Raw genomic sequence first — 18,163 nt, forward strand, 5'->3', positions numbered from 1 at the left:
GTGCACTTGGAAAAGAGTGCAGTGAAAAAGCAAATGGTCCTAAAGGATGTCTGCAAACAAATAGGAGCTTTACATAATCCCACATTTTATTTAGCTGTTTGAAGATAGAGATCAACCACTGAAGTCTTACAAACTAATTATTTAGAATCATAAAATATCTCAAGTTGGAAGGGACTCATGAGGATCATAGAGTCCAACTCCCTGCTCCTCAGAGAGCTACCTAAAACTAAACCATACGATTAAGAGAATTGTTCAGATGCTCCCTGAACTCTGGGAGGCTTGTTATAAATACCTCTTTGAAGATCTAGATCCTCCCATTTTGGCAGCCCTCAGAAGGGATCAGAACTAAAAGATACTGAGGTTTTCACTCATCTCCGTTTTCTTTACCTCCAAATGGGGTCAAAAAAGATTTTAGCATCCTCACCACGCTGCAGCAGTAGCTCAGCCAGTCACAGGTAACTACGCAGTGTTAGGTGCACACAGCTTTGAATGGACAGGGGCTGAATTAAGGAGAAAGCCAAAAGAACACATTTCTCAGTCTTCCCACTAACAGGAACAGCAGAGTTCAATTAGCAGTAAATGACCAACACCCAGGCAACATAGTTTTCAATAAAGAAGACTCTATTGCCACATGTTGTGGTCCAAAACCTACTCATCACATTGTTTCTTGTAAAATACATATAATCTACCATTTCACTGAAGTTGGTGTGCCTGCTGTTGTCTCTGCACTAAAATGTGTGAAGGAATTTTGACATTTCTGGGCTACTAAGAATTGATTGCTAAGTACTAACACAAGCCACATTACATAGAGATGTTTGCATGCAAGGCATTCCTTCTGTATTCTTGGTTTTAGTAACTTTTAAGCACCAAGGCTTTTTTTAGAGCCACTGTTTTCATTACTTGCAGGTATTTGTACAAGCTGTGTGACCTGCACAAGGAGTGTGATAACTATACAGAAGCTGCCTACACGTTACTTCTGCATGCCAAGCTTCTTAAGGTAAGTACCAAAATGGATCTCAAGGTTTGACAATCATGGTAGCATTAACCAGTAGCAGAATTGTTTGTCAGTCATAGAATCATAGGATCAACCAGGTTGGAAGAGATCTCCAAGATCAGCCAGTCCAACCTAGCACCCAGCCCTATCCAGTCAACTAGACCATGGCACTAAGTGCCTCATCCAGGCTTGTCTTGAACACCTTCAGGGACGCTGACTCCACCACCTCCCTGGGCAGCCCATTCCAATGGCAAATCTTAGAACATCCATCCATACTTCAGGCTTCTTCACAACTGCATACTGCTTATGTCACTTCTGCATTTTTAAACATTTTAACATTTCAGACATTAAAAAAATGCATCTTTGGCACCTGTAATTAATATGTATTTCACAGATTGGATGTTAGAAAGAAATGCTTTACAGTGAGGGTGATGAGACACTGGAATGGGTTGCCCAGAGGGGTCACACCTAGGTCATGAAATCATAACAGAATCATAGAATTGTTTCAGTCAGAAAAGCCCTGTGAGATCTTCAAGTCCAACCATCAGCCTAACACTATCATGGCCACCCTAAATGCCCTGCCCACAAGTTTCTTGAACACTTCCAAGGATGGTGGCTCCACCCCTCCTTTGGCAGCCTGTTTCAATGCCTGACTGCTCTTTCAGAAAAATAAAAATCCTAATATCCAATCTAAACCTCCCCCAGTGCATTTCCTCTTGTTCTGTCATGTGATACTATGGAGAAGAGACCAGCACCCACCTCACTGCAACCTCCCTTCAGGGAGTTGTAGGGAGCAGTGTGGTCTCCCCTTAGCAGCCTGTTGTCCAGGCTGAACAACCCCCAGCTCACTCAGCTGCTTTTCACAAGATCAGACCCTCACCAGCTTCAGTGCCCTTCTCTGGACTCACTCCAGCACCTCAGTGCCCTTCTAGTGAGGAGCCCTGTTGGGGTTTGAGCAGGGCTGAGTAACTGAACAGACTTAGGTCATTCTGATAAGGAGGCACAGCTGCAGAAAAGTGGCCTTGGGAGGCTGGCAGAGAAGCTGAGAACGTTCTGAGCTGTGCAAGGGGGCAGGCTGGTCAGCCCTGGGAGCAAGCAAATGTTGTGGCTAGCTGTGCAAAGGGGGATTAAGGGGGGTAGTTGGTCAGGTCTACCTCTGTGCATGTGGACAGCCCATACTCTGCTGTGTAAGCCTGTCAAAAGTACATGTCCCTGTGCTGAACTCCATGACATAAGCATCACACTTAACTTCAATAAACAAATTGACCTCCTGTGTACCATATTGATAAAAGCTCGTGGCTTTCCCACTCCCATGCAGCCTAAGTGAGGCCAACTCAGCAGAGCCCAAAATGTTCATGTACATATTTAGTGCAGCCCTGTCATCACCATATTACTAACAAGGAGGTTTCTGTTATCATTTCAAAGTGCAGTCAATAGAGAACTTGACAAGGTGAGCTTGATCTAGCTGACCCTGCTCAATCAGGGGGTTGGACTGGACCCCAGAGATCCTTGCCAACCTCCACAATGCTGGGATTCTGTAAAAATCCTTTTTTTTTAAGAAGAGTGCTTTCTGAAGCCTTTACTGCAGTCCCAATCTTCCTCACATCTCACCACCCATAGCGAAATCTTTCTCTCTCCAAGGAGGCATGGATCTCTTTTTACTCCCCTGAGGGATCATATGGTGCAGAGTGTCAGGGGACAGAATAGTTCAGATGTTTCCCCTTGGTCTGTTTCTCATGCCAATGAGGAGTGTATTGGAACCTTCTGCTTTATTGCACCCTTGAGTTTTATTCCAGAAGCTATGCTAATTCCATAAAGGAAATTTATCTCGTTCTAAACCTCAAGTTGTTCCTAGCAATCTTTGATTTAATCTAAGCAATCCCAAGTGAAATGCAAGTATCAAATATCTACTTGGAAAAGTTACAAAGTGGAAGGTGTTAAACGAAATGTTTCTAAGGGATGCACTGAAAATGATTCCTCAAAACTGCATCCAAGCTTTAATAAGACTAAATACGAGGCAGGCTGTGCATGTGCAATCTAAATTAAAATGCTTTGAAATGTATTTACTCTGTTTTGAAATAAACAGAGGGTTATTACACAAGAAAACAGCAGCAAAAATCATCTGGCATGCAAAAGCACTGTAGCAGTAGTTTTATTCGTTCTTAAATCAGGGGCAGTTTTTGGAGAGAGCTTGCTGGATGCAGCCACCTCTCTGGTAATAACATTTTCTGTGCTGAGATGTGGAGATGGCTTTGGCACCTTCAGTCCCACAGACCAGTGGGCAGAAGTTTGAGTGAGTAACTTGGCCTAGTTTGTGGCTGTGAATATCTCATTTGGACATGTAGGACATGAATGCCAAACTGTGTAATACTTTGCATCTTTAGACAAGATAAGTGAGGTTGGAGAGAGGTGGAGGCTGGTCTCTTCTCCCTAGTAACAAGTGTTAGAATCATAGAATCAAACAGGTTGGAAGAGATCTCCAAGATCATCCAGTCCAACCTATCACCCAGCCCCATCCAGTCAACTAGACCATGGCACTAAGTGCCTCAGCCAGGCTTTTCTTGAAGACCTCCAGGGATGGTGCCTGCATCACCTCCCTGGGCAGCTCATTCCAATGGGAAATCACTCTCTCTGTGAAGAGTGAGAGGATATGGCATCAAGTTCCACCAGAAGAGACTTAGGTTGGATATTGGAAGAACCTTCTTCTCTGAAAGTGTTCTCAAACACTAGAACAGGATGCCTAGGGAGGTGGTGGAGTCACCGTCTCCGAAGAGGTTTAAATGTTAGAGATGTAGTACTGAGGGGCGTGGTTCAGCATGAGACCTGGCAGAATTAGATAATGATTTGCCTTGATGATATTAAAGGTCCTTTCCAACCAAAATCATTCTTTGACTCTCTGATTCCAAATCAATACAAGATGGCAAATAATGTAAGGGCAGTATTTGTCACAGGTTTTCGTCACTACGCCAATGTTTGTTTATAAATGTAATGGTATTAGACTTTGGAATTATTTTATTATACAAGTGTATCAGTCTCTCTGATCCTATGTCCTGTTACTACCAATAGTTAGCAGTGGATGGAGGAGTTGAGTGTTGCTTGAGAAACAGCAGTATTGTGGTATGTGGAACTTTAAGCAATTGAGTTTTCCTGTGAAACCTCGAGGACGGGATTTTCGACGGCACTCATCCTTGGCATATATTTCATCATGCTGATTTTAATGAGATCACAGCTAGGTCAAGACTGAGAGCTTTTGAGAATTTCACCTTTCAAGTTGTGAGAGGGCTGTCTGAGGAAAGAGAGCCACCATCCTCTTCTCCAGATTACTGCAGACTGATGAAGCACTCTTCAGAAAAGAGACTTTAGTTGGGGGGGAGGGGGTTCACCCATTTAGTCAAACTCAGGGTGTTCAAAACAGAAGATAGCAGCTTTTAGTGTGCTGAAAACATCATTGCATTGCAGACTCTGTGAGGTTTGTGTTGCTCAGTCACACAGCTTTGCAGTGCAAAGTTGCCAGAGTTGTCTGCTTTAGCCAACTACAAACAAACTTATTGGTTGAAATGTAATAAGATATGGGATATAAACCAGGTGATTTAACAGCAATTCTGTGAATAAATCTGATATGCTGAATCTCTGAGCTTTTCCTTCTATTTTAACTGGTTTATCTTTTTTTTTTTTCAGTAGGCAGTCCTCCTTTCCTAGGAACTTTCAAAGAGGAAAGTGAGCACTTCTCTAGTTAATTTGTGTTTTTTTCAGCTTGGTTTCTTAAGGCAACAAGAGCCCCTCTCCCTGTCTCTTTTTCAGTCTATGAGGAGTGTTACTTAATCTAAGGGAGGCTTTTGATTTGATTTGGTGGGGGTTCCTGCATCCCTAAGGTTTTCATTTCCTGCTAGCCTCATGAAAATGGGCAGCTTTGGAAGAGTAGGCTATGGTGTGAGCATCCTGTCTAAGAAAAAGGTTCCGATATTGTCTGACCCCCACCCCCACCCCAGGCAGGTAATAGGAAATATTAGTGGAAGGAAAACAGATGATAGGAATACTGGAGTCCAGAGGTTTTGATTGCATCTATTCCTTCGTGAGCACTAGAATATGCAGGTGCAGGGGAGAAGGATGAAGGGGATTGCTTGATCGTCTCGGATCTAGGAGGAAATCCATTTGATATCTGTGCCTTACTACTCACCCCTTAGGCATTTGCTGGAAGAGCAAGAACTACTAATTGCAGATAGGCTGTGTAAAGTTAGTCATGCTTTTCCATGCCTCCAAATGTTCCCTGTGAATTTTAGCTGTTTCATTTCTGTGCCTGAACTCCTTGTTTGTATCAATGCATCTTGGCTTCAGGGCTTCTCTCAACATAAACCTGGCAAGTGCTCATTGTGCATCCAGCAGGTTATACCTATCAGCAGGCCAAGGTCAGTCTCATCAAACTCATTGAGGAGAGGAAACCATCCCAAGAAGCTTCCTTCCAGCTGATATATATAATTAGCCTCCAATTACCACATCCAAACAAATAGTTCAAGTGCCCAAGGAATCAAAACCAACCCCAAAAAAATCTTTGTTAATGCTTTGTCACTGCTTCATTAAATACATTTTTTAAAAAGTGTATTTTATTTAGACTAATTTTACAGTTCCACTTCTTAACATTTTGTTTGCTTTCATTTTTTCCTCTTTCTTTTATGATGTAGTGGTCAGAAGAGGCATGTGCAGCACATCTTACCCAGCGGGATGGATATCAAGCTGCTACTCAAGGACAGCTGAAAGATCAACTCTATCAAGAAATTATCCATTACTTTGACAAGGGCAAGGTAAAAGGATGGGGATAAAAAGTCCAAATCTGTTTCATTGCTTTTTCTTTCTAACTCCTAAGTTGAATAGTAAACATAGTTTGCATCCAGTGACCTTCAGGGAACTTTTAAACTTGTTGTAAGTTATTTAGAGTGCTTTATGCAAACGGTTCACCAGCTAGCACTTCAAGATAATGATACTGAAAAAAAAGGTAAAAAGAAATCAATGTATTTATAGCTGCTGTGTTAAGGGTAAATATATGTGCATATGATAGCACAGAGAAAATAAAAATGGGATGCATGTAATCTGAGGGACTTACTTTTCCTGGCAGTTACAAGAGCTAATGCAGCCCTTCAGCTACCCTTGTTTTTCTCTTGTGTACACAAAATAATTCCCTCAGAGAATGGATGTTAGTGGTGTATATCCCAAGAAGGCAGAAACGTTCTCACATGAGACTATTTCATTGCAATTGCATCTTTTAATGTAAGATTAATTTGCATTTGGCCATTGCATGGTGGGAGAGGGAGAGTGTCAGTGTTATCTGGCCATATCATTGAAGGGATTTAACTTGGTAGACAGGGATTCATAGATCTGTGGAATGGTTTGGGTTGAAAAGGACCTCGAAGATCATCTAATTCCAAATACAAAGTTTATACCTTCTCTTAGAGCAATATTTAGAAGTTGTTTAGTAAATGATGCTAAAAAAAAGTTGTAATTTTGGACTGTGCTAGAGCTGGACTGCACAAATTGGCTGTGTGAGTCTGGGGTTTGTATAGGTGGTATGGTGCATGTGCAGTGGAGAACACTGGTTTCCACAGCATGCTTCTGCTGCCCAAAAAGCTTTCACTAACTCTTTATTGTAATTAGGGTCATAGCAGATTTAAATGTGTGTTTTAATCACAGAAATCATAGAATCAACCAGGTTGGAAGAGACCTCCAAGATCATCCAGTCCAACCTATCCCCCAGCCCTATGCAGTCAACCAGACCATGGCACTAAGTGCCTCATCCAGGCTCCCACCTCCAGGGACAGCAATTCCACCACCTCCCTGGGCAGCCCATTCCAATGCCAGTCACTCTTTCTGGGAAGAACTTCCTCCTAACATCCAGCTATAGGATGCAGACCGACCATTAGCCTAGCACTTGCAGCTTACCACTAAACCGTATCTCTCAGTTACACTTCTACATTGAGTCTTCTCCTCTGGACACTTTCAAAACCCACCTGAATGCATTCCTGAGTAAACTACTCTAGGGGACCCTGCCTTGGCAGGGAGATTTGACTGAATGATCTCTGGAGGTCCCTTCCAACCTCTAAAGTTCTGTGATACACAGCTTTTAAATCCCTTCAGAAATGAGGACTCCCACCCATCACTGCCCTGGGCAACCTAGTCCAGTCCTTGACAATTCTTTTGGGGAATACATTTTTCCTCATGTGCAACCTAAACTTTCTCTGGCACAGCTTGAGACAACTTCCTCTTGTTGTGTTGTTTGTTTCTTGGAAAAAGAAACAAGCAACCTATCTCCAAGCTCCTTTCAGGGAGTTGTAGAGAGTGAGGTTGTCTCCTGTCAGCCTTCTTTTCTCCAGACTGAACAATTCCAGTTTCCAAAGACCAGTGCACTAGCAATAATATTGATATGTAATATAATATTAGTGTTAGCTTTTCTTTGGGAAAGACAACTCAGAAGCACCATGGGTTTGTTTTGCTGCTTTACATCCGTCTTCACAGTTATTCTTTTACAGCAATAGGATACAGGTGATGGAAATTGTCCTTCTCAGCACCTCTCCAATGCATTTTGGCTGCAAATTAAACCCTTGCAGCGTCCTTTACGTCCCTACCTAACCCAGCCTGTCCTAAAGTCGTGCCTGCCTGTTTCTGCTGCTCACACTAATGAGCTGTTTATATAAACAGCAAGCAAAATACCTGCTGCTCACTGCTCAGCCTGCGCCGCCTCGCCCAGCGTGGCATCCACGCCTGAGAGACCCTTGTTAGACTGAGTCACCATTCATCATTTTTTCAGGTTTTCCATTTGAAATGAGAGAAGGCTCTGTCTGCTTTCAAAATAACAGTATTTTCCTTTTCCCTCGTAGCTAAATAACAGAGCCATCATTATTCTAAAGGTGCTTGGTGAACTATGATATCAAAGGAACCACTGGGATGTTATTCCTGTTCCTTACTCCTATTCCTTATTTCTTATTCCTTACTGTCTCCAGCTTTGTCATCAGCCATTTTAAGTCCTGAAAGGCCACCAGAATGTCTCCCTGAAACCTTCTCTACTCCAGACTGGACAACCCCAACTCTCTCAATCTGTCTTCGCAGTAAAGGGGTTCTTGCCCTCTGATCTTGTTCGTAGTCTCCTCTGACCCCACTCCAACAGGTCCATGTCTGTCCTGTGCTGAGAACTCCAAATCTGGCCTCGGCAGTGCAGGTGGGGTCTCACCAGAGCAGAGTGGCAGAGGGCCCTTCCATCCTCTTCAAAGTACTCTTTCCTAGTTGCAGATAATTCTCCTCTGATTTTCTGATCACTCAAGCTGGTAGTAACTTTTCTTATTTTTTAAATTAAAACCAAGATGAAGCCACTCTGCAGTGAGAGTGTGAGCACCTTGCATACATTTCCAAGGGTTAGGAAGCTGAAAGTTGAGGTTTCCATAGTCATCCTCTCATTTGGAAGGTTCTGACATTAGGTTAAATTAGCTTCTCCCCTCTTATCTATGCAGTTTGCCAGTGCATTCCAGCAGCTACATTACTGGTGCCATTCCATGACCAGAAACATAACTGAAGTAGTATTGGCTGTGCATTTGTATAAGACTGTGGCAATAGACTAATTTATCCATTTTTTGTACCAGCTTTGACTCTGCCTTTCAATTCACTCTAGGCTGACCTTGCTACTTTGCATTCTCTTCCCACAAAGTTAAGAATTGATGTTTAAAAAAGGTCACTTCATGCTGGACAGCTTAGACCTAATTCCAGGCTTTTACAGAAGCAAAAGAGGTTTTGTTTTCAAGCTGTTGTGAGGCTGTGCCCCTTCTATCCCAACATGCCCGGTGGGAAGCAGTGGACTTAAGAGAGAAGTTGGATGTAGTTAGAAAGATTATGTAGAAATGGAGGAGAGGGATGTCCTAAAAGTGGACACTTGGTTTTAAAAAGCTGGCTTTTTCTATTTTAAAGGATGATGGAGTTCATCCTCTCAGGAATCATGATCCTCTTCTGTGAGCAGAGTAATGTCCTGGGGGAATCTGTGGTGCACTTTTCATTTGAAGACCAACCATGAGGCTTTTTCCTCAAATATTAGCATGCCTGGTGAGGTGAATTTATAGGAAAGTATAATTCTCAATAACACAGATGGGAGTGGAGTAGACCTCTCGCTTCTAGACCAGAAGTGCCTGAGAAATTTGTTGTTTAATAATAGGGAGTGTAGGTCTGATCTGAAAACAGGAGTGTGGGCATTTCATCCTGGCTGAGAACAAAATACCAGCCTTCACCATGAATATCCCTGTTACATGTAGTTTGAGATCCATTTAAGGCTCCTCATTTTATTTCCTATTTTTCAATTAATTTTTCTTAGGAAGCTTGCATTTGATTTTTTGGTCCTTAAACCAATCTTCTGTAAAGCTGAAATACACCTTTCACCTGCAGTAAATTTGCATTTTCAGCTACAACTGCTGTATTTTGTTGTTCTTCACTTCATGGATTTGATTCCTCATTAATAATGGTTTTCATTACTCTTCTCAGCTGCTTGTTTCCAAACTGAACTGTTGTTACTTCCAAGTTTCCTTCTCATGTGCGTTGTCATCTGAACCTAGATTGTTATTATTCACTGTGTTGCCCTTTCCAGTCTCAGCTCCATCCCTCTTGGCTTTTACCCTTAAAAGTCTTATCCTCACGCTTATCACAGCAGTCTAACCTATCCTTTGAACTGCTCTGAAGTGTTTGCTCTCTCTGTGTTTTGCTGAAGCTTTGTAGTTTTCAACAAAGCCCTTAATCCAGGAACATTACTGAAAAGAGGTAGGTTAGAGAATCTTGGGATGAGAAGGGAAAATAGTGATGGTGATAAAGTGAAGGAGGACACAGTGAAATTTTGCCCTGTTAGTCAATGCTAATGGACTACAGAATCCCAGAGATTCTTGGTATCTTTGGGAAAGATAAGATACTGCTTCTAAATGGGCTTGTGTGGTCACTGGAGCTGCAGAGCTAACAGCAGAACAGTAAAATACAGAAACATCAACGTATTTCAAGTTTGCTGGTGGTGCCAGAGTCTATAAATCAGTACCTGTTTTCCACTGCTGCTTCCTAAATTGAAAGCAATGGGAGAAAAAAGTAAATAAATGCACACCCATTTATTTCTACTCCTCCTTTTGTCCCTTCTCCTCCCCACTGACACAAAAAAAAAAAGCTTTTACTGTTTTATTGGAGCCACAAAATATTTGAAACAACACAGTCAATGCCATGAGTTTGTTTCAAATCTCTTCTTTTGCCAGCTCATAGGATGGCATCAAATTACCTTTTTCTTCCACGTAGCGAGATAGTGGTGAAACTCCCATCTGCCAAAAGTCAGTGAGGCTTATGTCAGCTCAGGATGCTAGGTTGTCTTGAGTACTGTGTCCAGTTCTGGGCTCCTCAATTCAAGAGAGATGTTGAGGTGCTGGAAAGTGTCCAGAGAAGGGCAACAAAGCTGGTGGGGGGCCTGGAGCACAAACCCTATGAGGAGAGGTTGTGGGAGCTGGGGGTGTTTAGCCTGGAGAAGAGGAGGCTCAGGGGTGACCTCATTGCTGTCTACAACTACCTGAAGGGAGGCTGTAGCCAGGTAGGGGTTGGTCTCTTCTCCCAGACAACCAGCAATAGAACAAGGGGACACAGTCTCAAGTTGTGCTGGGGGAAGTCTAGGCTGGATGTTAGGAGGAAGTTGTTGGCAGAGAGAGTGATTGGCATTGGAATGGGCTGCCCAGGGAGGTGGTGGAGTCACCGTCCCTGGAGGTGTTCAAGCAAAGCCTGGCTGAGGCACTTAGTGCCATGGTCTAGTTGACTGGCTAGGGCTGGGTGCTAGGTTGGACTGGCTGATCTTGGAGGTCCCTTCCAACCTAGCATTCTATGATTCATATCCTACTTCAGATGTAAGCCCATCCTGCGAGCTCTGGAGGACAGATATTGTCTTCAGAGAAGACTTCAGTGTTCACTATGTTCCCAAGTGAAGATATCTCACACTTTTAAAGGCTTTCCAACCATAGCTGTATCTTACATCTCTTCAATTAAGAAGTACCCATACATATTAAGAAGTACCCATACATAAATGCTGGTTTAACATTTTATTTAAAATGTTAAGCTTATGAGATGGTTAATTAACACTATCTGAAATTTAAATGGCTCAGAATGTCCCTCTTACATCAGAATATGGCATGAAAATATCTTTATCCTCGACTATTTCATTTTTAGTGACTGTTAACTCAGCAGGAGCTGAGATATATCCTGAGATCCTTCTTTGCTGCTATTAAAGAACTTCAATTCCTAAATTGGATGCTGCAGTTCTTTCTGGGCATCAAGCAATCCAGCTTCAATAATAAATTGCTAGGTTTTCCCCAAAAGCATCTCCTCCTGCATCCTCAAAGTCTTTCCCACAGCAATTTGCAGCTCAAGTCTTCACAACTAAATTTAGGCTACACCCATTTTTCTTCACGCCTTTTCCTTCCACAATGGCCAACCTCTCTCTCTCTGGTACACTCTCCAGATAAATTGTTTCTCACATTAATGAGTTGTACCTCGTACAAATCCTGTGTAGTAGCTCCCTGTATGTCTCATTCCTCCAGAAGACCTGCCATGTCCTGGACAAACCTGGGAAACCTTCCAAGGCAGGAAATCTGTGAGGCAGCAGATTGGGAGTTATTGACCTTCAAGAATATAGATTTCATTTATCAGGATCTTTCGCCACAGCCCCACTATCCTCACCTGAATAAATTTTCTCCATAGCAAACAGAGAAAGTTTTAGGAGGGTTGTGCAGGGGATTTTAATAAACACACAGCTCCTGATGCTGTGATGCTGGAAAAATCGCCAGCTTTTGGGTTTGGTCTTTGGCGACGTTGCGGGCCAGCTGCACAAACAGCTGAGGGAAGAGCTGGGTGGTTAATGGACTCATGGACCTCTGGAGTTCAGGGCACCTGACATTTGGCAAATTGAGGTCCATAATACAACTTCTCCTCACTCCTTCAGAGGATTGAACCAGACAAATTTCGAAGTAGAGATCTTGGAGCAGAATGGGCTTCTGAACAGGCAGTGCAAACAAGTAGAAGATGCTTCTCTTTAAGACAGGTCTTGTGGCTGGAGAGGGGCCAAAACTAGGGACTGACAGAAAGGGAAAGATTCCCTTCCCATGGCAAGGCACTTTTATGCCGTATTGCAAATGATGGGAAAAAGGCAGGTCTGTCTTTTCTCTGGAGCTGAAAGTGTCCCATTAAAGCTCATGACACACAATTTGAGCAGTATGACTTGTAAACCAACTTCTGTTGAAATCATTCAGGCAACAACCAAATGTCATCTGTATTCTGGTGTGCATTGAAAGTGTGGCAAACAGGTCAAGGGGGGTTCTCCTCTCCCTGTACTCTGCCATAATAAGGCCTCATAGAATCATACAATCAACCAGGTTGGAAGAGACCTCCAAGGTCATCCAGTCCTACCTAGCACCCAGCCCTAGACCATGGCACCGAGTGCCTCATCCAGTCTTTTCTTGAACACCTCAAGGGATGGTGACTCCACCACCTCCCTGGGCAGCCCATTCCAATGCCAATCACTCTCTCTGCCAACAACTTCCTCCTAACATCCAGCCTATATCTACCCTGGCACAACTTGAGACTGTGTCCCCTTGTTCTATTGCTGGTTGTCTGGGAGAAGAGGCCACCCCCCACCTGGCTACAGTGTCCCTTCAGGTAGTTGTAGACAGTAATAAGATCACCCCTGAGCCTCCTCTTCTCCAGGCTAAACACCCCCAGCTCCCTCAAGCCTCTCTTCATAGAGTTTGTGTTCCAGGCCCCTCACCAGCTTTGTTGCTGGAATACTGGATCCAGTTCTGGGCTCCCCAGTTCAGGAGAGATAGAGTATCATTTGAGAGTCCAGTGGTGGCTATGAAGGTGTTGAGGGGACCTGAGCATCTCTGTGAGGGGGAAAAGCTGAGAGACTTGGGTCTGTTTAGCCTGGAATAGAGCAACCTGAGAAGGGATCTTCTCAATGCTCAGCAAGAGCTAAAGGGCTGAGGTGAATAGTATGGGACCAGACTCTTGTTCAGTGGTGGCCAGTGATGGGACAATGAGCAATGGGCACAAACTGGAAGACGGGGAGTTATCACTTGAACTTAAGAACTTCTTTAGTGTGAGGGTGCTGGAGCCCAGATAGATTGTGGAGTCTCCTTCTCTGAAGAGATTCCAAAGCCACCTGGACACATTTCTGTGTAACTTACTGTGGGTGACCCTGCTATAGCAGAGGGGATGGACTGGATGATTTCCAGAGATCCTTTCCAGCCCTTACCCTGCTGGGATTCTGTGATTCTTTGTTCTGTTTCTTTTTCCTGTTCATTTCCACGTACAGATAGATGAATGTCTGCAAGGATGAGTCGTGCTAGGATTGAGTGGTTACTGCATGTATATTGGAGGTGAACTAAATCTATATCATTGAAATCGAAGATTCCTTCTTTAGGCTCTGAAAGATTTATAAAATTAGTTACTCATATTTATATTTGGTAACATTTGAAGGGTTGATCAGGCTGGGGGAGGCTCAGCGGAAACGCAATGTCTGTGTTTACAGTCTCAGCTGACAAGGCTGGAAACAGGAGGAAAAATCATAAATGAGATTTCATTCTGCCAAAATCATCAGTTAATAAATAGGTGACATTGATGTGCTTTCAGCAGCAAAGGTCTGGTTTTAGAATGTTGTGGAAGGGAAGAGATTTTTAAGTGTCATCCAGTCTGAACTCCCTTGCAGTTAGCAGGGATATATTCATATAGAGCAGGTTGCTCAGAGCCCCAGACAACCTGACCTGGAGTGGTTCTGAGGATGGGACATCTACCATGTGAGCAACCTGGACCAGTGTTTCATTACCCCCAGTACCAAACATTTCTTTCTAGTCTGAATCTTCCTCTACTACCTTAAACTCACACCTCTCACAACAGTCCCTGCTCGAAAGTCTGTCCCCATCTTTCTGATTGGCCCCTTTAAGTACAAGAAGGTCTCCCTTGAGCCATCTCTTCTCCAGGCTGAAGAACCCCACTTTTCTCAGCTTATTCTCACAGCAGTGGGATTCCAGCCCTCAATCATTGCTGCAGTATCCTCTGCTCCAACAGGTCTATGCTGTCTTCAAAGCTTTGATGGGCTGCAGGACAGGGCAGCAGTGTAGGTGATGGTCTGGGGCAAGTTTGCTATGCTGTGGCCCATGGATTACAAAGCTGCAGTGGCACCATTACATTCACGCTGATCACTCAGTGTCTCAGCCCCCTCAATTTCTCTCTTCTCTCTGCCATACTAATCCAGAATCCCTTTCCTCTTGATGATGGGGTGCAGTTAGTCATTGTTAAATAGCAAACAGCCCTAGCACCAAGCTGGTGCTTTGAGTTGCCAGACGTGCTTTGGAAACATATCTCAATATCTTATCCGTGATTCTGTGGAAGAGCCAAGTAAGTTTGATTACAGTGTCAATGCAAATCTAAACTTATTTAGACTTCCATTTACCTCCAATCTCCTTCAGCTCCAAAGCTGTTTGCCTGAGATCAGCTGTAAATATTTTGACAACAGAAAAGCGAGTGGAAGTGCTTTGGTTTTGGAGGGGTGCTGGTAAAATCTGGAACACCCCAAATGGAGAACGAGGAAAATTATGGTGATGCCATTTTCTTTGAACTGAAAATGTGCAGAAGTAGTTCTGGATGACTGAAGTTAAAAAGAAAATGGCAGTCAAGATGAAGAGAGGTTAAATGATTTTGAAAGGTTTCACTTGCTGACTTAACCAAACAACTGAACATTAATTCAGCTTCTCTAAACAGTTAGCACATTGCTCTTCCGAGTCAAAATTAACTCAGCCTAGAGTGTGAAGATAGATTCCATTTTCAGCAAATATGCCATTAAACTCAGCTTAATTTTTGTTGAGAAATAAAAATATTCTCTGTATCATCATACCAGATTAGATACATAATGTGGATAAAAACATTCAGATCCTTCCATTTGCACTAATTGTGTTGCAGGGTGTGCAGCCTGCCTGGTGATTTCCTGCAGACGTGATCCCTCATTACAGTGATTGTAATTAGTCTTTCTGATCTGTTTTTCATCTTTGAGACACTTTACAAACATGAGGTAACTGATGCTCATTTCAGTCCTCTTCCCTAGATAAATAACATTGTGAACCATGCTGTAGGATTGAGAGAAATGAAGAGAAGGGTTTTAACATCATATGGAGCTATAAAGACGTATGGTACCAGGCTCTACACCTCATGAGCAGCTGCCTTGCTGTCTTTAGTTAGGTCACTGCTCAGTCTCTGTTTGCCCAAGCATTTGCCCATTTATTTTCTTCAGGTCCCAAAGCTCCTTTTCCCTCACTCAACCATATCAACGTCATTTCTGGCCCATATTTTCTCTTTCCTTCACTCCCTTTACTTAAAGTTCATAAATCTTTGTCCTTTCTTCCTGTCATCTTCCATAAATTTTTCCTTTTGCAACTCCTTATCTCCTCTACCATCAGCAGCTCCTTGCTTCTTTCCATCCCTGCTGCTTTCCATGCCTCAGTCTGCCAGGACAATACTACACTCCATCACTGAGTTTGCAGGATGGATGCCATCCACCTGAAAATTAACTCCTCATTTCCAGGGAGGAGCAGGGATGAAGAGCAAACCAACGGGACACAACTGATGTCTTGATTTTGTGTCACTGGCACATGACTCATCAGAGGAGGCTTGCTGAGGATTCAGCCTGGCTGGGCTCTGAACAACCAGTTCCTTGGAAGGAAAAAAAAAAGGATATTTTAAGTCCAAGTCTGATGTTTCTGCCCCTAAATCCTTCATAGCCATGCCCTCCTCAGCCAGTGCTGACAGCAGTCTTGGTCGTACTGGCAGCCGTATGAACGATTCATGTTTTACTCTTGGCTTAAAATCATCATTTGGAACTGGGAATTACCCTAAAAGTCCTTTTTCTTAACAGGAATGTTTTCAACTTTCTAAGTCAAAAGACAACTAAAATTCACCCAATGCTGACTTGCAGCTTTGTGTGGTGGAATTTTGTTTGTGTGTTTTGGAGGCTTTTGGGAGGCTCTTGCAGAGTGAAATGTTTCTTATTTGCACAGTGCTTTAAATGAGGTAGGACTGAGGATAGATGCAGACATTGGTTATGTGCAGGAAGGTTTCCTCTTTTCCTTCCCCAAATTCCAAGGATTACAGATTCTTGGCATGCTAGGGGTTGGAAGGGACCTCTGGAGATTATCCAGTTCAACCTCCTGCTAAAGCAGGGTCACCCAGAGCAGGTTGCCCAGAATCATAGAATGGTTTAGGTTGGAAGGGGCCTCAAAGGTCATCCAGTTCCGACCCCCTGCCATAGGCAGGGACACCTCCCACTACAACAGGTCACTCAAGGCCTCATCCAACCTAGCCTTTAACACCTCCAGGGAGGAGCATCCACAACCTCCCTGGGCAACCTGTTCCAGCATCTCACCACCCACATTGCAAAGAACCCTTTCCTAATGTCTAGTTTGAATCTCCCCTCTTCCAGTTTAAACCCATTATCCTTCATCCTGTCATGACAAGACCTTGTAAATAGTCTCTCCCCAGCCTTCCTGTAGGCCTCCTTACAGATACTGAAAGGCTACTATAATTGCATTGTCCAGGTGGGTTTGGAAGCTCTCCAGAGGAGGAGACTCCACAACCTGTGTAGTCTGCTCCAGGGCTCCCTCACAGCAAAGTCTGTCCTCACGTTCAGGTGGAACCTCCTAGGTTCCACTTTCTGCCAGTTGTCCCTCATGTGGTTGCTGGGCATCACTTCAGAGACTGGCCCTATCCAGCTCCCAACATCTGTGCATGTTGTGGTGCTTCATCTAAAGCTCTTCATTCCCAAAGGTGGATGTCTTCAGGGAGTGATGGGGAAACATCTTTAGTCCTGTTCCTCAGCTGTCCTTCGTCTGGTTGCAGTACTTCACAGGGTCACAGAACATGTGGCCTGATCCTGAGAGGAGAATTAGGTGGTGTGGACAGATGTGAATTGAAGATAAAGGAGTAATACAAACCAAATGGATTTATAACTCATTCCAAACCTCACTTCTTTAATAAAGTGAAGTCAGCAGTGCAGCCAAGTTTCAGCAGCAGAGGCAGATCATCGAGTTTGATCTTAGATCGCCTGGTGTGCTAATTTAAGTATCTTTTGGGGTTTGAGTGGTTCTTTATCTTTAGAGCAGGGGAAAAAAAACCCTAAAACTACACACTTAAAACCCATTCCCTCATTAAGATTGCTGGCTTCCAAAGAGCTGAAGGATACTGTTACATTTCTTCGGGTCAGTTGAGACGGCTGCTGAATTTCATGGTTGAAGAACAAGAGAGGCAAAAGAAGCAATGGAAATATAATGAATATTTGTTCAAAGCAATATCTGCAAATTGCCTGTCCTAACTAATAGAGATTAGACATATTAGAGGGGGAGAGAGGTGTCCATGAACTGCAATCCATCAACAGCATTTGCCCAAAGCCCTGGGTTCTGGGATTCTTTGTTGGCAGGCTCTGTGTAGATGCTATGAGATATCCAGTAGGGGTGGCAGGAATCATTTGGTTTCTGAAACGCTTTGGTGCTGTGTTGGGGCCATCAACAGGACAAGAAGTGGATCTGTTGGAGTGGGTCTGGAGAAGGACCATGAAGAGAAGACAAGGCTCTGGGGAGACCGTAGAGCAACCTTCCAGTATCTGAAGGGGGTCTACAAGAAAAGTGGGGAGGAACTTGTTACAAAGGCTTGTATGCTAGAATGAGGGAGGATGGCTTTAAGCTGGAAGAGGGGAAATTTAGAGTGGATATTGGAAAGAAATTATTTACAGTGAGGGTGGTGAGACACTCAAACGTATTGTCCAGAGAGGTTGTGGATGCTCCCTCCTGGGAGATGTTCAAGGCCAGGTTGGATGAGGCCTTGAGTAACCTGGTCTGGTGGAATGTGTCCTTGCTGTGCTAGTTTGAACCTAGCTAGAATGGTTTGATGAGAAGAACTAGATTATAGGCTGTGGAAGGAAAACAAGGCTGATGTCTACCTCACTCATTGGCTTGCTGAGATGTGTAAGAATAAGAATGAAAACATAGATAATGCACTTCTGCTGTGGAACTGGCTGAGCTGCATTTCTCCCTAGCCTCTCTGCCATTTACTTTAATCCACTTTGCTTCCTAACCCCCTGGCCGAACCTCCATT

General features: G+C 43.6%; 1 protein-coding gene across 4 annotated transcripts in view; it reads left to right on the forward strand.

Moving 5' to 3' along the window:
* The window catches only part of DOCK1 (dedicator of cytokinesis 1), a 433,046-nt gene that overhangs the window by 347,091 nt on the left and 67,792 nt on the right, over nt 1-18,163 (forward strand). For all 4 annotated transcript variants that reach the window (XM_064145308.1, XM_064145312.1, XM_064145309.1 and 1 more), the window contains exons 37-38: nt 907-997; nt 5,674-5,793. In XM_064145308.1, coding sequence (XP_064001378.1) covers nt 907-997; nt 5,674-5,793 — 211 coding nt within the window. The remainder of the gene's footprint in view (nt 1-906; nt 998-5,673; nt 5,794-18,163) is intronic.

Source organism: Pogoniulus pusillus, chromosome 6 (assembly GCF_015220805.1).
Source record: "Pogoniulus pusillus isolate bPogPus1 chromosome 6, bPogPus1.pri, whole genome shotgun sequence".
Lineage (NCBI taxonomy): Eukaryota > Metazoa > Chordata > Aves > Piciformes > Lybiidae > Pogoniulus > Pogoniulus pusillus.